Here is a 27388-nt window from a genome sequence, read left to right on the forward strand (position 1 = left end):
TGAGAAAGCTGGGTCTCCCTCAGAGGTCATGGGTCTTCCAGCAGGACAATGACCCAAAACACACTTCAAAAAGCACTAGAAAATGGTTTGAGAGAAAGCACTGGAGACTTCTAAGGTGGCCAGCAATGAGTCCAGACCTGAATCCCATAGAACACCTGTGGAGAGATCTAAAAATGGCAGTTTGGAGAAGGCACCCTTCAAATATCAGGGACCTGGAGCAGTTTACCAAAGAAGAATGGTCTAAAATTCCAGCAGAGCATTGTAAGAAACTCATTGATGGTTACCGGAAGCGGTTGGTCGCAGTTATTTTGGCTAAAGGTTGTGCAACCAAGTATTAGGCTGAGGGTGCCAATACTTTTGTCTGGCCCATTTTTGGAGTTTTGTGTGAAATGATCAATGTTTTGCTTTTTGCTTCATTCTCTTTTGTGTTTTTTCATTAAAGACAAATTAAATGAAGATAATAATACCAAAGAATTTGTGTTTGCAATCATTTTCAGGAAGAAACTGAGTATTATCTGACAGAATTGCAGGGGTGCAAATACTTTTGGCCACAACTGTATCTATCGATATTTCCATATATATATATCTTTAGATATTTCTATAGATATATCCATAGATATTTCCATACATATATCCATAGATATATCCATATCCATGAATATTAATGAACAATGTTTCTTAAAAAAAAAAAAAAAAAAATGGCATGGGCTCCCACGCAATTTTCTGCGCCAGAGGGGGAAAGCCGACGACCGGGGCCAATATTTGTAGCCTGGGAAGGGGGTAATACCCATGGATCTTCCCAGGCTATGAATATCAGCCCGCTGCTGTCTGTATAGCCTTTACTGGCTATTAAAATAGGGGGACCCCCACAAAAAAAATGATGTGGAGTCCCCCTATATTTTATAGCCAGAAAGGCTACGCAGACAGCTGCGGGCTGATATTCATAGCCGAGGAAGGGGCCATGGATATTTCCCCCCCCAGCTACAAATACCAGCCCGCAGCCTCCCCAGATATGGCGCATCTATAAGATGTGCCAATTCTGGCACTTAGCCCCTCTCTTCCCACTCCCGTGTAGCAGTGGGATATGGGGTAATAAAGGGGTTAATGTCACCTTGCTCTTGGAAAGTGACATTAAGCCCAGTTAATAATGGAGAGGCTTCAATAAGACACCGATCCATTATGAATCTTATAATAATAAAGGGTTAAAAAAAACCACACACATAAGAGAAAAGCATTTTAATGAAATAAAACACGACATAATTTCATAATTTTTATTGTATGCCCAGATCCTAGCAAAGCCAATCACCTGCAAAAAGTGTAAAAAAACAAACCAACCTATACTCCCTGTCCGACGCAGTCCCTCTTTAATAACGAGTGCCCCACGACGATCTCCCCTATAGAGCAGTCACATCAGCAGATGTGACTGCTCTATAGGCCTCCAATGACACACTGACCAGAGATAACCTCCCGCAGTGTGTCATTGGAGTTGCTTTATGGCAGCACTGCTGCGTAAGAAAATTCTCACACTGTAGTGCTGCTGTAAGCCACAGGTGAACTCCTGTGACCTCCGGCGGAATGATACAGCGGGCGTGGGTTATCTCCATTATTGTATCGCTGAAGCCCATGGAGAGCGGTCGCATCAGCTGATGCGGCTGTTCTCCACAGGAGATCGACGCGGGACCCTCGTTATTAGTGAACTACGGCGGAGAGGTGAGTATAGGTTGCCTTATTAATTTATGTTTATTACAGGAGACGAAGGCTTCGGGGAATTAGGTGTGTGCGGTGAGTATGTACTCTATGTTATGTGTTGTATGTCATGTGTATGTACTGTATGTTATATGTTGTATGTTCTGTTTGTGTTTTTTTTTTTTACATTCTCCACATTAGCCAGATGATGGGAATACTACTTTCCCATCATCCCTAATGCTGCCCCTGTAGAGGGCATAGCCAGATGGGACAAGTAGTCCCATCGGACCATGCCCGCAGAGGCCCCGCACAGGTCACACAGGCCCCACAGAGCCCGCACAGGCCCCACAGAGCCTGCACAGGCCCCGTACAGGCTCCATAGAGCCCCACAAAGCCCGCACAGAGCCCCATAGAGCCTGCACAGAGCCCGCACATAGCCCCATAGAGCTCGCACATAGCCCCATAGAGCCCGCACAGGCCCGGCACAGGCCGCATAGGCCCGGCACAGCCCGCACAGAGACCCATAGATCCTGCACAGAGCCCGCACAGAGCCCCATAGAGCCTGCACAGAGCCCCATCGGCCCGGCACAGCCCGCACAGACCTCTGATCAGCCCGGCACAGCCCACACAGACACCCGATCGGCCCGGCACAGCCCGCACAGACCTCTGATCAGCACGGCACAGCCCGCACAGAGCCCCTATCGGCCCAGCACAGCCCGCACAGACTCCCGATCGGCCTGGCACAGCCCGCACAGACTCCCGATCGGCCCGGCACAGCCTGCACAGACCTCTGATTGGCCCGGCACAGCCCACACAGACACCCGATCGGCCCGGCACAGCCCGCATAGACCTCTGAATGGCCCGGCACAGCCCGCACAGACTCCCGATCGGCCCGGCACAGCTCACACAGACCTCTGATCGGCCTGGCAGAACCCGCACAGAGCCCGCACAGGAACCGGCACAGCCCGCACAGACCCCCTATCGGCCCGGCACAGCCCGCACAGACTCCCGATCGGCCCGGCACAGCCCGCACAGACTCACGATCGGCCCGGCACAGCCCGCACAGACTCCCAATCGGCCCGGCACAGCCCGCACAGACTCCCGATCGGCCCGGCACAGCCCGCACAGACTCCCGATCGGCCCGGCACAGCTCCCACAGACCTCCGATTGGCCCGGCAGAGACCGCACAGAACCCGCACAGAGCCCACACAGAGCCCCATAGAGCCTGCACAGAGCCCCATAGAGCCCGCACAGAGCCCCATAGAGCCCGCACAGGCCCGGCACAGCCCACATAGTCCCAGCACAGCCTGCACAGAGCCCCATAGATCCCGCACAGAGCCCGCACAGAGCCCCATAGAGCCTGCACAGAGCCCACACAGAGCCCGCACAGAGCCCCATAGAGCCTGCACAGAGCCCCGATCGGCCCGGCACAGCCCGCACAGACTCCCGATCGGCCCGGCACAGCCCGCACAGACACCTGATCGGCCTGGCACAGCCCGCACAGACACCTGATCAGCCCGGCACAGCCCGCACAGACCCCCAATCAGCCCGGCAGAGCCCGCACACACAATCCTACAGACCCCCGCACACATTCTCCGCCGCACACATAGTCTCTGCCCATTACTCGCATTTCCCATAGAAATACATTGGACTCGTTACGAGTACCAAGTATTAGGAGCTACTCGTATCGAGTACAGCGAGTCCGAGTATTTCACTACTTGCTCATCCCTAGTAATTAATCCTTAGAAGGACTGTTGGTTTAGCTGGATTTGTTTATTCAATAATGGTATACCTACACTAACTAATAAAATTCCAAATCTCTCCTTATCTCAGCAGAAACTTTCCCTACACTGCCTAAGTCTGGAGCTGACTGTGCCGAACAGGGCGGCGCCAGGTCTGATATAGACCTGATGACGCTGTGCAGCCAGCCAATCACTGTAATGCCACATCCAACATGGCTGCCGCATTACAGTGCATGACAGAGAATCCCTGCATGTTGACTGGTGCTCTAAAGAGCGTCAAACATGCAGGGCGGAAACCCGAGCTCCAGCCAAACAACACTGGAAATGCTCAGCACTCACCGAGCAGCGCGATGCTCGGGCGAGGACCGAGCATTACTGAGCATGCTCGCTCATCATTAATTATTACATCTTTGACCTTCATAACTGTTCACAATAACAGTAATTTTTACCAGGGGTGTTCAAACTTTTACATGCCACTGTATCATTGACATTAGAGATCGGGGAAAGACGTTGGAAGTCAAAAAGTTAGGTAACCTTCTTTAAACCCATTCCCAAAATCTGTAGGACATGTAGGGGGCATATTGGGTGTGGGAGTATAAAGCAGGCTCAGGAGCTGAGCCAGCATCATAGTCCACATCTGCTTTTAATAGTAGCAGCGATTGGAAATAAGCTCGGATCACTGCTGTTAACTACTAAAATGACGCTATCAATCTCTGACAGCAGCATTTTAGGTATGTGGATAGGGGAAGCGCTATGCTATTTTGTGCACCCATTGACCTTCCACTATGTGATTGCAGGGTACTGACGGGCTACTATGGCATCTGGGGGTCTGCTGGCTGCCATGTTTATGCTCCTGTGATACCCAGCCAAAGGTTATGCTTTTCTCTATATATACACACAATCGTATTGCAGTATGTAAAATAAGCAATCAATCGATTGCAGGTTCACGTCCTCTAAGAGGACTAGAAAACAAAAGTAAAGTACCATGAAAAAAGTTCAAAAAAAATTTAGAAAATGTAAATAGAAATTTGAATCCTTCTCTTTTTCCCTGATTAAAAATTTAGATTAAAAAAATATAACCATATAAAATTAAAAAATATAAAATTATTTAACCAAGGACCATAAAGCAAAATATATAAAACATCCAGAATTGTAGTTTTTTGATAGCAGCACTTGCACAGAAAAAATGCAACAAAAACTCATCAAAATACCGAATGTACCTAAAAAAGAGCTAAATAAAGCATCAGCTAGCCTGGCAAAAAACAATCCCTCAATTAACAGAAAAATTAAATAAAAGTTACAGTATATGAAAATAGCCAGAAAATACAAAATATTTTTTCTTTTTAAATTTGAGAATTTTTTTTACCACTAAAGTGAACATAAAAAAACAACCAAACTTTGTTTGTTTGGTATCGCACCAATCATGCTGACTTGGAGAATCATTTCATAAGCTAACTATTACCACATAATGAATGTTTTAAAAACAAAAAAAATAGCTGAAGTGCATTTTTTTCGCAATTTTCTGCACATTTTTTCTTCATTTTTGACTACATTGTATGGTAAAATGAGTGGTGTCATTCTTAACTACCACTTGTCATGCAAAGAAAAAAATAAAATTAACGGAAATATAAAAAAGTGATGTCTTTTGAAAGAAAAAAGTAAAGCACAAAAATGAAAATGGAGCTACGATGTAATTTTATTTCCAAGCAATTTTCATTACACAAAACTCCCAATAATGAACCCAGTCAAGTAAAAGATCTATTAAGATCACTGGAGAAACACGTGATTTGTGAAATGAGAGACATGTGGGAGGTGGCCTCATTGGAACTATATGCAAAAGCAGGCACCGTCCCTAAAGGACTGGTCATCTATAAGACACTTGCTGGTGACTTTGGTGACCCAAAAATACAGTCCGAATGGGATAATTTATTTTCTGGGTTTTCTAATCAAGCACTGCAGTTTATAATCGAAAAACGGTTGTCCAACCTTAGCAAAACCAGTTGTCTAATCACTCAACTGTTTGAACAACTTAGTGCTTTCAATCATGTTGAAAGTATCCATGATCTCACTATTAGTATCATGTGTAAGTTAAAAGATAAGGAAAAAGAGATCATAAACAAGAAATTGAGAAAATTTGTTAGGGACAATATCCCATTTGAAAATATACCAACAACTGTCCTTTCTGATAAAACTGAAGAGCCGAACACTAGCCAGTCCAATAAATATGTGACTCTTGATGAGCTAGATATAACTCCCACACATAATTCTATGGAAATACCTACTGTCTTTTCAACATATAGCAAGTCAACACAATATACACCAGTATCCATCCGCACTAAACCTAAAATAGGGTCAGTAAGTAATATTGGAGAAGAAGAGCCCCTAAACGCCTCCCAGATCAATGAGGCGGACTCCTCATAATAGATTCACAAACCATAGTAACAGTTGGGATCCCCACTTCGAATAAATATTCCCAATTATCCTCAATGGCTGAAGAACCAGACACTATAGGGTAATGAGAAGACTCTACTCCATCAACAAGTAACAATAGAAAATTGCAATTTCAGACAATAGTAAATCGGTTGAGTAGAATACATCTAAATCCAAAAAGAAAAGCAAATCCTACTAACAAACAAACACAAGCCATTAATCCCAAGAAACCTCTAAACAAACTTATGAACATAACTAGTACCATAAGTAAAAATGGAACTAGGCGCAAAACATTCCCATCAATTAACCGGGATTTTTTTCGGCCCCAGGGTACAAAACCAAAAGAGGTAAGAGGGGTGGGAAACTCTCCTAAAAGAAAATAAAAAACAAATTGACTATAGACACACAAAATTTTTTTAATTTGAGTTCTTACCAATTATCACAAAATGAAAACTACTGTTACAAAAAGGTTTTTAAAATTTGATCCAACAGCCACAGTCAAACCGTTCAATCTGTATATAAGCATTAAATTTTTTTTACACAATTTAGTGCTAAAAAAATATTTTCTTAAGAAAAATAGCACTAATCCTACCGTTCAATATACAGCCATTAACACAACGGCTTCGGAGTATATCCATACACGGTTTTCCCAACCATCCACTTTTAATCCAATAAATGAATATTCCAACTCCTTTCGGACATTTGAATCTCTAGTAACTGCAGATATTAAAAAATTACATAAAAAGAATTTTAAATATGCTCCCCATAATCTTTGTTACAGAGAAAGAATATCCATTATTGATCTTCAGGAAAATAACCAAATCATTATCCGCCCGGCAGATAAAGGGGGCGGTATTGTTGTGCTTGATCGGCCAATGTATCATAATGAATCATTAAGGCTGGTTTCACACTTGCGTTTTTTTTCGCGGTATTTTAGCGCTAAATAGCGCATGCGTTTTTTTTTCCTATACTTTGCATGGGATGGGCTTATGTGCGCATACACATGCGTTTGTACGCGTTTTTCCGCGCATGCGTTTTTTTGCGGTATGCGCTCGGGCGCACAAAATGCAACCTGTTGCATTTTTTGGGCGTCCGACTTGCCTCAAAAAAACGCATGCGCGCGCAATGCGTTTTTTTACAGCAAGACACCCATTATAAGTCTATGGTGAGCATATGTGCGCATTGGCATGCTTATGTATGCGTTTTTTTGCACATGCGGTTTTTTTTAACATTAGTTTAGACAATGGAATTTAGGGGTTTGGGTTAGAGTTAGGGTTAGTTAAGGGGGTTTAGGGTTAGGGTTAGGGTTAGGATCAGGGTATGGTTTGGTTAAGGGTTAGGGTTAGGGTTAGGGTTAGGGTTAGGATCAGGGTATGGTTTGGTTAAGGGTTAGGGTTAGGGTTAGGGTTAGGGTCAGGGTTAGGGTCAGGGTTAGGGTTAGGATCAGGGTATGGTTTGGTTAAGGGTTAGGGTTAGGGTTAGGGTCAGGGTCAGGGTTAGGGTCAGGGTCAGGGTTAGGGTTAGGTTTAGGGTCAGGGTTAGGGTTAGTTAGGGTTTAGGGTTTGGGTTAGGGTTAAGTATGGTTTGGTTAAGGGTTAGGGTCAGGGTTAGGGTTAGGGTCAGGGTCAGGGTTAGGGTTAGGGTCAGGGTTAGGGTCAGGGTTAGGGTTAGTAAAGTCATGGTTTGGGTTAGTGTGAGGGGCCACCTAATGTTGGAAAAAACGCAAACGCGGTAAAAACGCACTAAAAACGCATACAAACGCATAAAAACGCTGCGTTTTTTTCATGCATGCTCATAAAAATGCTTGAAAAAAACGCAGCAGTTGTATGCTTTTGTATGCGTTTTTTCAATGCGTTTTTTTGCGGGAAAAACGCGCTGCAAAAAAAAGCAAGTGTGAAACTAGCCTAAGACTCCTGGGAGACACTAAAACCTACAAAACAATTTCCTCTGACCCTACTACAAATTATATCAGAAAACTCAAGTTACTAGCCACAAAATGAAAATCCTTGGGCATTCTTACTAAAAAGGAATTTCAATTTATCAAAACCAAAACTCCATCCACAGCAATTTTTTATCACATTTCTAAGATTCACAAAAACGCAATAAACCCTCTAGGTAGTCTCATTATTTCAGAGATCAATTGTCTAACAGCCAAATTGTCCCGATATGTTGACACACACTTACAAAGGTGTATGCCACACTTGCCTGCGTATTTGAAAGATACCAGTCATACCTTACAAATTTTAAATCAAATGAAGTGGAATAAGAATTATATTTTGGGGACTTTAGATATAAAGTCACTTTACACGGTGACTGATCATCAAAAAGGCTGCCAAGCAGCAAACTTCTTCCTCCACTATTTAGGGATATACAAGGAACCACAAATCCAATTTATTGTGGACAGCATCAAATTCATTTTAAAACATAATTACTTTATGTATGAAAAACAGTACTACTTGCAGACACATGGTACTGCAATGGGTACGTGCTTTGCGCCCAGTTACGCAAATTTATACATGGGCAAATGGGAACGGGATCACATCTATAAGGACGAAACATTGCACGGTAGACTTGTGCTGTGGAGTCGCTTTCTAGATGATGTCCTATTCATTTGGGACAGTCCACTAACAGCTCTCCAAACATTTATTTCCGGTTTGAATTCTAACAATTATGGTTTGGAATTCACACCAACCATTAGTACCACCACTGTCAATTTTCTGGATCTAACAATCTCTGTGGAGCAGAATAAACTAATAACTAAATGTTTCTGCAAAGACTTAGACTCCAACAGTTTCATTCACATAAATAGCTGCCATTTATCGGTCTGGTTAACAACTATCCCTAAGGGTCAAATCATGAGGATTAGGAGGAATTGTACCAACATTGAGGATTACCGCAAGGAATCTGAGCAGTTAACAGCAGAATTTGTGTAGAAAGGATATCCCCTATTAACCCTGAATAAATCAAAAACTGAAGTGGAAAATATACCTAGGGAAACTTTGATATATAAAACTAAGGTTAACCCCAATCCACCAATCCTCCAAGAACAAATACGTCAATTACCTGTAGTTACCCAATTTCATTCTGGATTTAAAAAAATTAAAAATGTTAGCCACAAACATTGGCCAGTCTTACAAAGGGATAAAATTATTGGAAATTTGTTACCAGACCACCGTAGATTTGTATTTACAAAGGTCAAAATCTAGGCCTTTTATTGGCCCCCACTACAAAGGCAGTTATGCCTAATAATAACAACAGTAAATCTTTCTTAACAAAATCCATTTAAAAAGCAAAGGTTTTTTTTAAAATGTGGTAGATGCTCTTGCTGCAAACGAACATCCTTTAAAAAGAAACTTCACACGTCCTTTATGGACACAAACAATATAAACACATACCAAACTGAAATCATGATTACTTGCCAGTCAACATGAGTCATCTATATCCTTAAATACCCCTGTAATAAAACATACATTGGCCGCACGAAAAGACGTTTATCAGAGAGAATAAAAGAGCATATTGACAATATTAATAAGGGCTTCAAGGGGCCACTCTTTTTCATTTCATTTTTTAGAAAAACACAATCATTCATGTTTTGGGGCCTCATTTTGTGGCATACAAGTGGTCCAAAAAAACCCCTAGGGGGGGCGATTTCTTGAGAGCCATGTCCAGAGTGGAGTCAAAGTGGATCTTCACTCTGGACAGTTTAGCACCTAAGGGAATAAATCAAGAAATTGAATTATATGCTTTCTAAGTCATTTTTAAAAATGGTGACCCTAAGGCCAGGTTCAGATTGCGTTAGGGCAGTCCATTCAACGTATGCATTAAACGGACTGCGCTAGCGCAACTGCCTTTTTGGGATCGCATTATGCGTTCGCGCTAGCGCAGATGCTTCATCTGCACTAGCAGTGACGGACCCTCGGACGCTGCATACTGCGTCCAAGGGTCCGTCACAGAATGACGGCACATCACTAAGGCATGCCGATTATGACATGTGTTAGCGATGTGCTCATCTATAGCAGTGTATGGGTGAGTTATCGCATCCGTTACATAGCGTTTGTCAGGAACACCGCACTGCACTTGCTCACTGAGCCAGTGCGGGTGTCCTGAGTACAAAGACAGTACTCAAACATACCTGTGGAGCAGGGCAGCAGCGGTGACGATGCGTGCTTCAGAGTATCAGGACCTGAAGCACATGACTGCTGGGGGCGTGGCCTAAGCTCCACAGATCTAGGAGCTGCAGGGAAACTCCTAGAAAGGTAACTACGGGACAATGTTACCAAGGGGCATAGACAGAGACAGAAACCAGATGAAGCCAGGGTCAAAGAACAAGATAGAAATACAGTACCACAGGGTTTAGACAGAAAGGATAGTCAGGACGTAGCAATAGGTCAGAAAACCAGAACGGGCAATAGACAGTACAATAGGGACAAACTGTAATGGAGTAACGATAGCCAAGCCAGGAGGTCAGAACCGGAGAAGACAATAGTACCAAAGCGAGAGACGGAGTACAGAGTGACAGGCCGGGTCATACACGGGAAGCAAACAAGCAATGCAGAATACATGCACACCAGGGGTCAGACACACCAGAACAACAGTATAGCTGACAGAAAACCCTGGTAAAGAGTGAGTATAAATACCCCTCCCAGATCCAGAAAGAGGCCACGAACACTTAACCCTGTGAGTGCAGGGCAAGAACCCTGTTCAAACCATGACAGTACCCCCCTCTTAATGGGGGGCCACTGGACCCCCAGGCTTGTCTGGGTATCTGGCGTGGAAAGCCCGCACCAGACGATCGGCATGCACCGAACTGGCCGGAACCCATGACCGATCCTCCAGAGAGTACCCCTTCCAGTGTATCAGATACTGGAGTCTCCGGCGCACCCACCGGGAGTCAACAATGCGCCCTACTTCATACTCCAGCTGCCCCTCTACCAGCACTGGTGGAGCATTTGATGAGGGATCCTCTCTCACTGTCCCCACAGGCTTTAACAGGGACCTGTGGAAGACATTAGAAATTTTAAAGGAGGTGGGCAGCTGCAGTCGGTAGGCTACTGGGTTAACAACCTCCACAACTTTGTATGGGCCAATAAACTTGGGGCCCAGCTTTATAGAAGGTATCTTAAGCTTGATATTGTGGTTGGATAGCCACACCTTCTCCCCTACTGCAAATGCTGGACCTGGCCCCCTCCTCCTGTCAGCAAACCGCTTATAGTTTTCCTGGGCCTTGGAAATATTCCTCTGAACCTCCCTCCAAAGAATTCTAAGACGTTGTGTCACATCCTCAGCACCAGGACAACCTGAATTCATACGGGAAAACTCTCCAAAATGTGGGTTAAACCCATAGTTGACCTGAAAAGGAAACTTCCCAGTAGACTGACTCACACGACTGTTGAATGCAAACTCTGCCATGGGCAATACCTCACACCAGTCCTCCTGCCTGGAAGAGGCCAAGCATCTCAGAATCTGCTCCAACGATTGGTTCGTGCGCTCCATCTGTCCATTAGACTCTGGGTGGTAGGCAGAGGAGAAGGACAACGAAATCCCCAGCTTTTTGCAAAAAGCCCTCCAGAACCTGGCAACAAACTGTACCCCTCTGTCTGACACCACATTCATAGGCACTCCATGTAACCTAATTATATGCTGCATAAATAAGCGGGCCAGGGTTTCAGCAGATGGTAACGCGGGGAGAGGTACAAAGTGAGATTGTTTTGAAAACCTATCCACCACCACCCATATCACCGAGTTGCCCCTGGAAGGAGGAAGATTTGTGATAAAATCCATGGACAAATGTGTCCATGGTCTATCCGGAATTGGCAAAGGCACCAATTCCCCGGCCGGCCGGACCTGAGAACTTTTAGAACGAGCGCACACCCCACATGCAGTCACAAACTTTTTAATATCTGTTACCATAGAGGGCCACCAGAAATCCCTCGCAATTGCCCCCCGGGTAGCTGCAATCCCAGGATGAGCACTCAAAACCGAATCGTGAAATTCCTGCATAAGTCCGAGACGGAAACGTTCCGGTACAAACAATTTACCTGGGGGTTTACCACCTGGAGCCCGAGCCTGGGCCTCCAAAATCCCTCTCTGTAACTCAGATGAGATTTCGGCCACCACTACTCCTGGCTGAAGAATGGAGGAGGGAGGTTCTGGAGGGGACACCGAATCAAAGCTTCGGGATAAGGCATCAGCCTTGATGTTTTTAGATCCCGGGCGGAATGTGATGGTAAACTGAAATCGAGAAAAAAAAAAGCGCCCACCGAGCCTGTCTGGGGGTCAATCTCTTGGCAGACTCGATGTAGCCCAAATTTTTGTGATCAGTGATGACTGTAATGGGATGAACAGACCCCTCCAAGAAATGCCTCCATTCTTCAAAAGCCAACTTTACCGCCAACAACTCTCTATTGCCGACATCGTAATTTCTCTCGGCAGAGGAAAATTTTTTAGAGAAGAAGGCGCAAGGCCTCAGGTTAGTAAGGGAAGAAGGGCCCTGAGACAAAACTGCCCCCACCCCCACTTCCGAGGCGTCAACCTCCACGACAAAAGGTCTTGACGGGTCGGGTTGTACCAATATAGGGGCTGAAGAAAAGCACTTTTTTAATGTCATGAAAGAGTTTTTTGCAGCTACAGACCAATTTTTTACATCAGCTCCCTTGAGAGTGAGGTCCGTTAGCGGCTTTACCACCTGCGAGAAGCCCTTAATAAATTTCCTATAAAAGTTGGCAAACCCCAAAAATCGTTGCAACCCTTTCAAGTCATGAGGTTGCACCCACTCCGTAACAGCCTGGACTTTCTTAGGATTCATGCGGAACCCCTCCCCTGACACAATCAACCCCAGAAAGGATACTTCTTGCATGAAAAATGAGCATTTTTCCAGCTTGGCGTACAAATGATTCTCCCTCAGTCTCATGAGAACCATCCGCAAATGGTGCAAGTGAGATTGACTGTCCACCGAGTACACCAGAATGTCATCCAAATAGATAACCACAAAACGACCGATTAAATCAGAGAAAATTACATTAATAAAATTCTGAAAAACAGCAGGAGCGTTGGTGAGACCAAAGGGCATAACCAAGTTTTCGAACAGCCCTTCAGTCGTCAGGAATGCTGTTTTCCATTCGTCCCCTTCACGGACTCTTATAAGGTTATATGCCCCACGTAAATCCAGTTTAGAGAACCACTTGGCCCCGGTGAGTTGGTTACATAGATCAGGAATTAGGGGGAGAGGGTATGTATTTTTCACAGTAATTTTGTTTAATTCCCGAAAGTCGAGGCACGGCCGCAAACCACCATCTTTTTTCTTAACAAAAAAGAAGCCCGCTGCCACAGGTGAAACAGAAGGCCTAATATGCCCTTTGCGGAGACTCTCAGTAATGTACTCCTTCATGGCTAGACGTTCGGGCCCGGATAAATTGAACAGGCGAGCCTTGGGTAACTTGGCTCCAGGGACTAGATTAATGGCACAATCAAAGGGGCTATGTGGTGGTAGCTCCTCAGCCTCACTTTCAGAAAATACGTCTTCAGAATCTTTCAGGCACTCCGGAATACCTTCCAGATCGACAGACGACACTGACACAGATTTTACTGGGGTGACAAGGGTTGTCAAGTTACAACATAGACCGTTAGCCATACAACCCCACTGAATGATCTCCCCTGTGACCCAGTCAATAGTAGGATTGTGACATTGAAGCCAAGGCATACCCAGTATCAGTCCAGCCGGCAGATTATTTATGACAAAACATCTTAATTTTTCCACGTGAGTGGAATCCACTTTCAGAGAAAAGGTATCAGTCATGAAACAAATTCCCTCCTGGGTGATAGGAGAAGAATCAATTGCCACGATTTTAACAGGATTTTTTAACCTGACTGTCCCTATCTTATGAAAAGTCACAACTTTGGCATCGATCGGATTAATAGAAGAACCACAGTCAACAAAGGCGGTAGTCCCAACCGGACCGCCTGTAAGTTCCAGTTCCACCGGAAGCAGAATTTTAGTAAGTGAGTAAAAGGGTACCTGGGAGTCTGGGCAACCTCCTCGATTGTTATCCAGACTCAGTCGTTTTCCTGACGGCTTCACTGAAGAAGGGCAAAAAGGACAGTTCCTTCTCCAATGTCCAGCGGATCCACAGTAAAAGCACAATTGGTTGTTTCTTCGGTGTCTCCTCTCTTTTTCCTCCAATGACTTGGCACCAACCTCCATGGGCTCAGGACTAGATGCAGAGTCTCTCAGATTGGAGAGTAAAGGGGTCTCCTGCAGCATGACCCCTCTTGCCCGCAGCCTACGGTCCATGCGGGCAGCCTGGATCATAGCGTCCTCCAAAGAATCCGGTGGAGGATGAAGGGCTAGGGCATCTTTCAAACGTTCGGACAGGCCTCTACAGAACAAACCCCGGAGGGCAGCATCATCCCAGGAGACCTCCGCTGCCCAGCGTCTGAACTCAGAGCAGAACCATTCAGCAGAGTTCCTTCCCTGTGTCACACTCATCACCATATCCTCTGCCAGACGCACTCTATCAGGCTCATCATAAATGTGCCCCAGAGCTTCAAAGAACAAATTCACAGACATGCGTTCAGGAGCAGAGGAAGAGAGAGAGAAAGCCCATGCCTGTGGAGCCCCCCGAAGTAGGGAAATGACTACCCCCACCCTCTGGAACTCATCCCCGGAAGAGCGGGGCCTCAGAGAAAAAAAAAGCTTGCATCCTTCTCTAAAAGACCTGAACTCCTTTTTATCCCCTGAGAAAAGGTCTGGCAATTTGACCGGAGATTCTGGGAATGCCAATGACACATCTCTATCCCCAGCACTAGGAGCCCCTGCATTGACAGCCCCCTGCACAGTATCCACCAACTGTTGCTGGGTCTGGGCCATCGTGCACTGTTCCACATTAAATTTGTGGAACATTTGGGTCAGGTGCGTGATCTGATCAGCCAAGGCTTGTATGGAATCCATGAGGATAACACACTTTTTTTTTTTTTTTTTCCTCAGAGGGGGAAAAAAAAACTGAAATGGTCAGCTATAATGTCAGGAACACCGCACTGCACTTGCTCACTGAGCCAGTGCGGGTGTCCTGAGTACAAAGACAGTACTCAAAGATACCTGTGGAGCAGGGCAGCAGCGGTGACGATGCGTGCTTCAGAGTATCAGGACCTGAAGCACAAGTCTGCTGGGGGCGTGGCCTAAGCTCCACAGATCTAGGAGCTGCAGGGAAACTCCTAGAAAGGTAACTACGGGACAATGTTACCAAGGGGCATAGACAGACAGAAACCAGATGAAGCCAGGGTCAAAGAACAAGATAGAAATACAGTACCACAGGGTTTAGACAGAAAGGATAGTCAGGACGTAGCAATAGGTCAGAAAACCAGAACGGGCAATAGACGGTACAATAGGGACAAACTGTAACGGAGTAACGATAGCCAAGCCAGGAGGTCAGAACCGGAGAAGACAATAGTACCAAAGCGAGAGACGGAGTACGGAACAGGCCGGGTCATACACGGGAAGCAAACAAGAAATGCAGAATACACGCACACCAGGGGTCAGACACACCAGAACAACAGTATAGCTGACAGAGAACCCTGGTAAAGAGTGAGTATAAATACCACTCCCAGATCCAGAAAGAGGCCACGAATACTTAACCCTGTGAGTGCAGGGCAAGAACCCTGTTCAAACCATGACAGCGTTAATGCGGCTATGTAACGGATGCGTTAAATGCACCCCCCTAACGCAATATGAACCCAGCCTTACACTATATGTATAATGTTTCCTAATATTATTTGCTAGAAATTTTATTTATTCTAGGATACATTCATATAGTGCACTTTTTTAGCATAATTTTAAATCACTTTTTGTATTTTTCCTAACTATGTTTTTTACATGTTTTTTTATATGCTTTTTAATATTCAATTTGATAGGTATGTCAGTTTTTAGAGCAATATTAATAAACATTAGTTTTAATACACTATATTTATCTTATAATAGCCATTTTAGTAATATATAATGATTGAGTCAACATGCAGACATAAATTCCATCAGTCACAACGCTTCCACTTAATCTCGTTCATTAAACAGCCAGATCTTATATGTATGGCCCTTTGATTCTGTATTAATACTATAATCCGATCTGTATTGGGTGAAGGAGCATCAGTATATATGGACGCGCGATACGATAGGATCACAACCCTGATGAAGAGGGAATGTGTCCCTTGAAACGCGTTGGTAGTTGACATCCTCGTGCTCCCGTCCCACTAGCAGTGTGACGTCACATCTAGCTCTGCCCCACGCCAACCACGCCACGGCCTCAGCGTTGCTTCCGGCCGGGGTACACGAGGTGTCAGCGGTCTCCCCTGACAGCAGGGGTAAGACTCATCGACATCGTGACAGCAGGGAAAGACTTAATGGTACCTGCTAACATTAACTACGTTAGGAAACTCTTAATGCTCAGTACCTTGCAAGCTGCATCATTTTGCTGCTTCTTCCATTGAAGTGGATGTACAACACGCATCACCAGCGTAAACACAAGTAAGGACACTGCTGGTGGCCGCACTTGCATAATTTATTGTATATTGTCTTAGCGTGGTGATTCCTTTTTATGATTCAAAAATGAAAATTTGCTGCTGAGGGAAGGGTTAAAAATGTGACCAAATGGGACAGAATGCGTTAAAGTAGAGGCAAAGTGTAACGTTTTCTCCCAGATCTCTGACCATAAGTTCTACAAGCTCCATATGAGATGAACTATTGCGGTTATACCGTTATACGGTGACACAGACACAGGGCTCATTAATGTGTTACAGCTCACATAGATCTGAAGGTTTTCGTCTCATGTTTCAGCTTCAGATATCGGATCCGTGCAGCAGCCAGAACTTGTTGTCTCCAGAGCTGGAAGCCGCTTAGTGTCACATTTCCTGAGTCTGACATCAGTAAGACAGATTCATCCATTTCTGCCAAGAAGGAGTCATCTACTGTCTGCCGCTCCGGGCTGAAGACACTGAAATCTAGAAAGAGACAGTGAATCACATATTACATATCTATGTACATACAGAGCAATATTATAGTAGTTATAGTCTGGTACATCGGGGCAGGGCTGGACTGGCCATCTGGCAATTCTGGCCAATGCCAGAAGGGCCTGTCTGGTGGTGGGCCACCTTGTCTGCTATGTTGTTAACAGAATCGATGTTCTCAAGACATGCATACTGTTAAGAGTTGTGACGGAGGTATCATTAGAAATATTGGCCTTGTAGTAAATCGTGCTTTCCTCTACACAGGTACACAGGTTAAGATTAGTAATATATTCCATCTGATGCTTGGGTATGTGGACAGCATGGGGCTGTGTGTTTTCAAATGCCAGGGCTGAATTTCAGCCCCAGTCCGTACCTGCTTCAGGGGCAGTATTATAGTAATAATATTCTTGTACATAGGAGAAGTGTTATAGTAGTTATGTCATTGTATATAGGGGCAGTAATATAGTAGTTATATTCTTGTGCATAGTGGACAGTATTATAGTAGTTATATCCTTGTACATAGGGGCAGTATTATAAGAGTTATATTCTTGTACATAGGGGCAGTATTATAGTAGTTATATTCTTGTATATAAGAGGCAGTATTATAGTAGTTATATTCTTGTACATAGGGGGCAGTATTATAGTAGTTATATTCTTGTACATATGAGCAGTAATATAGTAGTTGTGTCCTTGTATATAGGGGCAGTAATATAGAATAGTAGTTATATTCTTGTGCATAGGGAACAGTATTATAGTAGTTATATCCTTGTACATAGGGGCAGTATTATAGTAGTTATATTCTTGTACATAGGAGCAGTATTATACTAGTTATATTCTTGTACATAGGGGCAGTATTATAATAGTTATATTCTTGTACATAGGGGCAGTATTATAGTAGTTATATTCTTGTATATAGGGGGCAGTATTATAGTAGTTATATTCTTGTATATAGGGGGCAGTATTATAGTAATTATATTCTTGTACATATGAGCAGTAATATAGTAGTTGTGTCCTTGTATATAGGGGCAGTAATATAGTAGTTATATTCTTGTGCATAGGGGACAGTATTATAGTAGTTATATTCTTGTATATAGGAGCAGTATTATAGTAGATAAATTCTTGTACTTAAGAGCAGTACTGTGGTAGTTATATTCCTGTACATAGGGGCAGTAATATAATGGTTATATTCTTGTACATAGGAGTAGTATTGTAGTAGTTATATTCTTTTAAATAGGATCAGTATTATAGTAGTTATACTCTTGTACATAGGAGCTGTATTATAGTAGTTATATTCTTGTACATGGGAGCAGTATTATAGTAGTTATGTTCTTGTATATAGGAGCAGTATTATAGTAGTTATATTTTTATACATATTGTAGGAGTAGAATTATAGTAGTTATATTCTTGTACATTGGAGCAGTATTATAGTAGTTATATTCTTGTACATAGGGGCAGTATTATAATAGTTATATTCTTGTACATAGGGGCAGTATTATAGTAGTTATATTCTTGTATATAGGGGGCAGTATTATAGTAGTTATATCCTTGTACATAGGGGCAGTATTATAGTAGTTATATTCTTGTACATAGGAGCAGTATTATACTAGTTATATTCTTGTACATAGGGGCAGTATTATAATAGTTATATTCTTGTACATAGGGGCAGTATTATAGTAGTTATATTCTTGTATATAGGGGGCAGTATTATAGTAGTTATATTCTTCCAAAATTGAGGGTAAACAACTGTGTTTCAAGCATGTGATGCTTAATCAAACTCACCTGTGGCAAGTGACAGGTGTAGGCAATATGAAAATCACACCTGAATCCAGAAACAATTGAATAAATTGACTTAATCTTCGCATTGTGTGTGTGTGCGTGCCACACTAAGCATGGAGAACAGAAAGTGGATAAGAGAATTTTCTGAGGACTCGAGAACCAAAATTTTTGAACAATATCAATGTTACAAGTCCATCTCCAGAGATCTTTTTTTGTCCACTGTGCTCAACATTTTCAAGAAGTTTACAACCCATGGCAATGTAGCGAATCTCCCTGGAGAGGGATGGCAGAAAAATAGTGATGAAACATTATAACGCAGGATAGTCCAGATGGTGGATAAGGAGCCCCAATCAAGTTCCAAAGAAATTTAAACTGTCTGTCGACATTTGAATGAAATGAATCATTGTGGCAGGAGACCCAGGAGGACCCCACTATGACACAGAGACATAAAAAAGTCAGACTGTAGTTTGCCAAAATGTATGTGAGTAAGCTAAAATACTACTGAGAAAGCCTCTTCTGGACAGAAGAGACAAAGATAGAGCTTTTTGGTAAAGCACATCGTTCTACTGTTTACAGAAAATGGAATGAGGCCTACAAAGAAAAGAACCCAGTACCTACAATCAAATATGGTGGAGGTTCAAAAATGTATTGGGGTTGATCTGCTGCCTCTGGTGGTGGATGCCTTGACTGTGTGCAAGACATCATGAAATCTGAATATTCCCAAAGGATTTGGGTCATAATATAGTGCCCAGTGTCAGAAAGCTGGGTGTGTGTCCTAGGTCATGGGTCTTTCAGGAGGCCAATGACCCCAAACATACTTCAAGAAGCACCCAGAAATGGAAGGAAACAAATCGCTGGAGAATTCTGAAGTGGCCAGCAATGGGTTTGGATCTAAATCCCATTGAACACATGTGGAGAGATCTTAAAATTGCTTTTGGGAGAATGCACCCTTCAAATATGAGAGACCTGGAGCAGTTTGCAAAAGAAGAGTGGAGTGCTCCAAAATTCCAAATAAGAGGTGTAAAAAACTTGTTGATTGTTATAGGAAGCTATTGATTGCAGTTTAGCTCTGGCAAAAATTAAGAGACCACTGCAACATTTTCATTTTTTCTGATTTTTCTCTTTATAGGTATATTTTTGAGTAATACGTAAATTCTTTTATTCTATAAACTACTGATAACATGTCTTAGAATTTCCAAGCACTACATTTTGTATTTATTTTTAAAAAATAGTCAAAATAACAAAAAAAATGCAGTGCTTGCAGACCTCAAATAATGCTAAAAACAAGTTCATAATCATGCAGAAACAACAATACTAATGTTTTAACTCATGAAGAGTTCAGAAATCTATTTTTTGTGGAATAACCATGATTTTTAATCACAGCTTTCATGCATCTTGGGCATGCTCTCCACCAGTCTTTCACGCTTTTGGGTGACCTTATGTCACTCCTGATACAAAAATTTACGCAGTTCTTTGTTTGAAGGCTTCTGACTATCCATCTTCCTCTTGATTACATTCCAGAGGTTTTCAGTGGGGTTCAGGTCTGGAGATTGGGCTGGCCATGACAGGGATTTGATGTGGTGGTGGTCCTTCATCCACACATTGATTGACCTAGCAAGGCGCATTGTCCTGCTGGAAAAAAACAGTCCTCAGAGTTGGGGATCATTGCCTGAGCAGAAGGAATCAACTGTTTTTCCAGGATAACCTTGTATGCGGCTTGATTCATATGTCCTTCGCAAAGATTAACCTGCCCAATTCCAACCTTGCTGAAGCATCCCCAGATCATCACCGATCCCCCACCAAATTTCACAGTGGGTGCAAGACACTGTGCCTTGTATGCCTCTCCAGATCTCCATCTAACCATTAGATGACTAGGTGTTGGGCAAAGCTGAAAACTAGACTCATCAGAGAAGATTACCTTACTCTTGTCCTCTATGGTCCAATCCTTATGGTCTTTGGCAAACTTTACCCTGCTCTCCTTTGCTTCTCATTAATGAAAGTTTTTTTCTAGCTTTACATGACTTGAGCCTTGCCTCTAGGAGCCTGTTAGAAACTGTTCTTGCCATGCAGTTCACCTCAGCTGCCATTTGCCATTCCTTTTGTAGGTCACTTGATGTCATCCTGCGGTTGCTGAGTGACATTCGAATAAGATGACGGTCATCCCGGTCAGTGGAGTCGTTTTCGCCCTCTGCCGGTCTGTAGCTTTGTTGTCCCCAATGTCTGCTGCTTGACCTAGTTGTATTGGTGTGAGGGTCGGCCAGTACTATAGTCGTGGCCAAAGACACTAAAGCATCAGTGTCCAGGCCTTCCCTCACAGAAAGATGCAATTCACTGTACGGCGTACCAGCGTCTCCAGGTTCGGGTTCCCCTGGGTACTTCCCAAGCGGTGATGGCCCCTCTCTGAGGCGACTCCCAGTAATAGAGACAGAGTCCATGTTAACTTGAATGGTTTCTTTACTGACAAGTTCACACAATGCAGTTGGCGCATCATAGATTACACATCCGTATTTACTTGCTTCCTCAGCTTTTCCTACTTTCCTGACGCTTCTATACGGCATACCATGATGACAATTCCTTCTGCCTGATTCACCCCAGACTTGAAATCATCTGCCACCTGGTTTGGTTGCCTCTGCAAAAGCATCCGACCTGTCTGTACCACTCCCTGCGAAGCTACAGCATCCTTCTGTTCCTCACTCTGTCCGACTCCCGCCCTAAGAGCATCTGCCCAGGCTACGAGTCGCCAGATCTACTTTACTGTTTTGGTCCACTAAGCTGCTGTCCAATAGCCATGGATAACTTCGACTGTCGCTGCTTGCTTAACATTGCGTAGCTGCCGAGCCATCCCGGGCCTATAGCCCATGTGGACACTTCGGGCACCCTGGCCCGTTTCAAGCAACTTCCTTCTCACCTAACCTTAACTCCCAGCAGCCACTCCTACACTTAACCCTACCCTACTAAGAGCTCTGTAAACTACAGTGCCCCCTCTAGTGTCCAAAGGGTGCACTACACTTTCCCTATCTAAAACATAGCATATTACAATGAAACACAACATAATTTCAGCACATGGTAACCCATATCAGTGTGGCAATACCATTAATTCTGGGTGGTAATACATGACAACATGTAACAGTACCACCAAGTTATTATAAAAAAAAACCATTAAGAATATTAAAGGAGAAAGAGCAAGGCAATAGTATCATTCCACCCCCTTACACTCTGCCATCCCTTTAACTTAGTCATCCCTGACCAAGCGTATAAGAAACATTTTACTGTTACAACTATACACCATGTACGCAGGGAGGCAACACAAGATAGACTATTTACACATTCAAGTATTAGTTGGCCCAATGTGAGCCGAGTCCAATAAACAACGCAGCACCATCCGTGTTGCACCGAAAGGGGTCTGGTTCACAGTCCTCTAGGTGTAATAACTTCTTTAACAAAGAGAGTCCTGCACTTTGGGTCCACAGTGCTTTACGACAAGCTCCCCCTTCCCTTGAAGGGAGCATGTTTTTGTTTTTTTTCCTTATTAAGCCTAGATGGGGAGTCAGTCTCTGCTTTTCCAGCAGAATGGGCGCAACAGGCACAACAAAAACAATAAAACAAACAAGTAAACAATGCTTCGCTCCAACGTTGTTGATGAGCCGCAACGGCTGTGTGGCTCTTTGACTGCAGAGCATGGCAGGGCTCCCTGCCCTATGGGATGCATACCAGTCCCGAATTAACTTAGGGTGCAATATGCACAACTTTTAGCAAATGGACAACTTGTTCACATCAGAAATGTTCAACGACACGCATCTCGTGTCGCTCCTTTTATATCCGAGGTCATCTCTGTGGCTGCAGAGGATGCAGACTGCTGCAAAGCAGCACAAGCGGTAATGCTAGCAGTCTTCCGGGTGCCATCTGACATTTGGGCCTGCACCGATTCCGGGAAGAGCCCCATGTAATCTTCGTCATAGTGAGTAACCGCTACCGCGAAGTATCCACGGGGACAGTCCTCCTTAAAGAAGGAGACCCGATCCCCCTTCTTTAGCAACTGGCCAAATTTAATGGACACCACGTTTACGTAGACTTTGGCGTCAGTCCCTTCCTCCCTGATAAAGCCATAGCCTCACTCTGTGTCGGTATAAACAAGCCATCCACAGTACGTCACCCTGCCAGAGCGCCCCCGCCAGGCCACCGCAGCTCCGGTCCAGACTTCCCTCTCCCTTTGCTTTTTATCTTTGATGACTCCTTCCACACAGGCAGCCTGCCTGGGAGTGGGAAAGGGACCCTCTGTTGCCGGGTGTGAATGGGTAGCTCCCAGTGCCATAGCGGAGTAAGAAGCATGCTGAACCTCCGACGGCTGGGGTTGGGAGGTTGGCTCCCCTATGGGGACGCGGGGGCAGACAACAGCCTCTGGGACAGGGCTCTGCAGGGAGGACCTTCCCTCAGGGATCAGGGATGAAGGTTCACTCACCCACTCAGATGAGGATGTGATGGTGGTGGCCTTCCCGGGAACACTGGCCCTCTCTGCAAGGATGCCCGTGCGCTTGGCAGATGAATGGAGTGCTGGCTCGATCTTCACTTCCACCTACAGTTCCTCCAGGGCAGACGCCAGTTCCGGTCTCTACTAAACAAACAGCAAGGACTCCGGATCACCCGCTCCTTGAGTCCGACACTGCACTGCTGGCTCCGCATGTGAAAAGTTCAGCTCCCGAGTAAATGGTAGCTTCATAGGCTGTCGACTCCGGGGCCGAGAAAACTCCACAGGCGGACAGGTGGGGACCTCCGCTGATTCCTCACTTGTCTTGCCAGGCTGGGCTCCCGCTCTCTCCTGCCACCACCTCCACTCAGTGCGGCCCACTCCCTGACAGCTATGGGTGCAGGAGAGTGCTGCATCGTGGCCAGTTCAAGTTCACAAAATCAGATTGCAAAGAAATAATTTTTGGATTAAACGTGCGCTGCTAGACAAAACGACTCCTCTCCAGATTGCGTACTTGCATACTTTTATTTCCCAACGCGTTTCGAAGTTAAAACTTCTTCCTCATGTTTTTTCCTCAGTTACATATCATCCCCTGAGGAAGAAGTTTTAACTTCGAAACGCGTTGGGAAATAAAAGTATGCAAGTACGCAATCTGGAGAGGAGTCGTTTTGTCTAGCAGCGCACGTTTAATCCAAAAATTATTTCTTTGAAATCTGATGATCTATGGTCACGGCGTGGCCATTTGGATGTGCAGCAGCCTGACTTCTATTCCTTTCATGCCTAAAACTCTCTTGCTATTGGTGAGTATAACAGCTTGAATTATATCTATTTTACTTGGGTAAGACCCTATTGCGCTCTTTCTCTTGTAGTTTTAACTACAAGTTCACAAAATGGCATTGCACAGCTGCTTCTGGGATTTTCTTCTGGGTCCCACCCGTTTCCAGGGGGGTCTGCCTCCAACAACTCCACCCATTTGTTGTTAGTCAGTGGAAGAGGGCGTGGTTTTCTCCTCTTCATCTGCACCCACCAGTGGCGGACTGGGGCATACTGACAGGCAGGGTTTGGCGCCAGGGGATGGCTGCAGCACCCACGAAGGACGCAGTTCTTGTTGTCTACTTCTTCGCCATCTCCCACCAATTCCACCGCCTTCATCTTGGTCAATGTAAAGATGTCAGACTTTCTCATCAAATAAGTCAAGTCCAACTCGGTAGTCAAGTCCGGTGTTGTCACAGAGTCTTTAGTAGTCAAATCCAGTGTTTCATCCATGTCCACAATATCTTCTTCCTTCTCTTCTCCAGATACAGTGACCACTTGCTCCTTTTTCCAGTCACTTTCCAGGGGCACAGCAGTTGCACACACAACATCATCAGCTCTTTTATTCGCGGGTTCTCCGCATTGCGAGGTAGTTGTATTCTGCCGACTACGCCAAATGTGAGGGTAGGCCAGGACTATAGTTGTGGTAGAGACACTAAAGCATCAGTGTCCAGGCCTTCCCTCATAGAAAGATACAATTCACTGTACGGCGTACCTGCGTCTCAAGATTCGGGTTCCCCTGGGTACTTCCCAAGAGGCGATGGCCCCTCTCCGAGGGGACTCCCAGTAATTGAAACACAATCCATGTTAACTTGAACAGTTTCTTTATTGAAACTTCACACAATATATCCGCAGTTGGCGCATCATAGATTACACATCCGTCCTCAGCTTTCCCTACTTTGCTGACCCTTCTATACAGCACGTGCCTGGACCGTACCATCTTACACTGCTTCCCAGCTTCTTCCTGGCCTAACCTCGCCATGATGACAATTCCTTCTGCCTTTTTCGCCCCAGACTTGAAATCATCCGCCACCAAAGCATCCGACCTGTCTGTACTGCTCCCTGCGAAGCAACAGCATCCTTCTGTTCCTCACTCTGTCCGACTCCCGCCCTAAGAGCGTCAGCCCAGGCTATGAGTCGTCACATCTTCTCTACTGCTTTGGTCCACTAAACTGTTGTCCAATAGCTGTGGATAACTTGAACTGTCGCTGCTTAACATTGCGTGGCTGCCCAGCCATCCTGGGTCTATAGCCCATGTGGACACTTCAGGCACCCTGGCCCCATCTCAAGTAACTTCCTTCTCATCTAACCTTAACTCCCAGCAGCCCCTCCTACACTTAACCCTATCCTACTAAGAGCTCTATAATCTAAAGTGCCCCCTCTAGTGTCCAAAGGGTGCACTATACTTTCCCTATCTAAAACATAGATAGCATATTACAATGAAACACAACATATTTACAGCACATGGTAACACATATCACAGTGAGGGAATACCATTTATTCTGGGTGGTAATACATGACAACATGTATCAGTACCACCAAGTTATTATAAAAAATATTAAGAACATTAACCCCTTCCTGACATGAGACGTACTATCCCGTCCATGGTACCCGGGCCCGTATGACCGGGGACGGGATAGTACGTCTACCGCGATCAGCGGCGCCCACGTGGTGAGCGCCGCTGATCGCGGCCGGGTGTCAGCTGATTATCACAGCTGACACCTGGCACTACGTGTCAGGGGCGGTCACGGACCGCCCCCGACACGTTAACCCCTTGCACACCGCGATCAAACATGATCGCGGTGTACCGGGGGTTAAAGGGAAGCATCGGCAGGGAGGGGGCTCCCTCCGTGCTTCCCTGAGCCCCCCACGGCAGCGCAATGTGCAGCGCTGCTGCGGGGGGCTCCTTTCCTCCAGGCCCCCGAATCCAAGATGGCGACGGGGGCCTTCGGGGGCCTGGGGAAGCTGGCTTCCTCAGTGCCTGCAAAGCGCAGGCATGAGGAAGCCTTGTGCACTGCCTGTGACAGATTGCTGATCTGTCACAGTGATCTGTGATGTGACAGATCAGCGATCTGTCACAGGACAGTGATGTCCCACCTGGGACTATGTAATAAAGTAAAAAAAAAATTAAAAAAAAGTGTAAAAATAAATTAAAAAAAATCGCCAAATAAATTAGTAAAAAAAAAAAAAAATAGTCCCCAATAAATTCATTTTTTGAAAATAATAAAAAAAAAAAACAATAAAAGTACACATATTAGGTATCGCCGCATCCGTAACGACCTGCCCTATAAAACTGTCCCATTAGTTAACCCCTTTAGCGAACCCCTTAAAAAATAAAAATAAAAAACGAAGCAAAAAATAATGATTTATTATCATACCGCCAAACAAAAAGTGCAATAACGCGCGATCAAAAAGACGCATATAAATATCCATGGTACCGCTGAAAACGTCATCTTGTCCCGCAAAAAACAAGCCGCCACACAGCATCATCAGCGAAAAAATAAAAAAGTTATAACTCGCAGAATAAAGCGATGCAAAAATAATTATTTTTTATATAAAATAGTTTTCATTGCATAAAACCGACAAAAACATAAAAAACGACCTAAATGAGGTATCGCTGTAACCGTACTGACCCGAAGAATAAAACCGCTTTATCAATTTTACCGCACGCGGAACGGTGTAAACGCACCCCTCCCAAAAGAAATTCATGAAACGCTGGTTTTTGTTCATTCTGCGTCCCAAAAATCGGAATAAAAAGCGATCAAAAAATTTCACGTGCCCGAAAATGGTACCAATAAAAACGTCAACTCGTCCCGCAAAAAATAAGACCTCACATGACTCGGTGGGTCAAAATAAGGAAAAATTATAGCTCTCAATATGTGGTGATGCAAAAACTATTTTTACAATAAAAAGCGTCTTTTAGCGTGCGACAGCCGCCAAACATAAAAACCGCCATAAATAGTAAATCAAACCCCCCGTTATCACCCCCTTAGTTAGGGAAAAATAATAAAATAAAAAAAATGTATTTATTTCCATTTTTCCATTAGGGTTAGGGCTAGGGTTAGGGCTAGGGGTGTGTTGGGGTAGGGTTGGGGTAGGGTTAGGGCTAGGGTTAGGGCTAGGGTTAGGGGCGTGTTGGGGTTCGGGTTGGAGTTAGAATTGGGGGTTTCCACTGTTTGGGCACATCAGGGGCTCTCCAAATGCAACATGGCGTCTGATCTCAATTCCAGCCAATTCTGAGTTGAAAAAGTCAAATGGTGCTCCTTGCCTTCCAAGCTCTGCTATGCGCCCAAACAGTGTTTTACCCCCACATGTAGGGTAGCAGCCTACTCAGGACAAATTGCAAAACAATTTTTGGGGTCCAATTTCTCCTGTTACCATTAGGAAAATAAAAAATTGGGGGCAAAAATATCATTTTTGTGGAAAAAAATGATTTTTTTATTTTCACATCCGAGTGTTATAAACTTCTGTGAAGCACTTGGGG

At 44.6% G+C, this 27388-nt stretch overlaps 1 protein-coding gene across 3 annotated transcripts in view; it reads right to left on the reverse strand.

The window, feature by feature from the left end:
• Positions 1-27388, reverse strand: part of LOC141072675 (ABC-type organic anion transporter ABCA8-like) — a 189320-nt gene that overhangs the window by 64983 nt on the left and 96949 nt on the right. For all 3 annotated transcript variants that reach the window (XM_073559962.1, XM_073559961.1, XM_073559963.1), the window contains one exon: positions 16649-16844. In XM_073559962.1, coding sequence (XP_073416063.1) covers positions 16649-16844 — 196 coding nt within the window. The remainder of the gene's footprint in view (positions 1-16648; positions 16845-27388) is intronic.

Source organism: Dendrobates tinctorius, unplaced genomic scaffold, assembly GCF_039654945.1.
Source record: "Dendrobates tinctorius isolate UK_male_01 unplaced genomic scaffold, ASM3965494v1 ptg000014l, whole genome shotgun sequence".
NCBI lineage: Eukaryota > Metazoa > Chordata > Amphibia > Anura > Dendrobatidae > Dendrobates > Dendrobates tinctorius.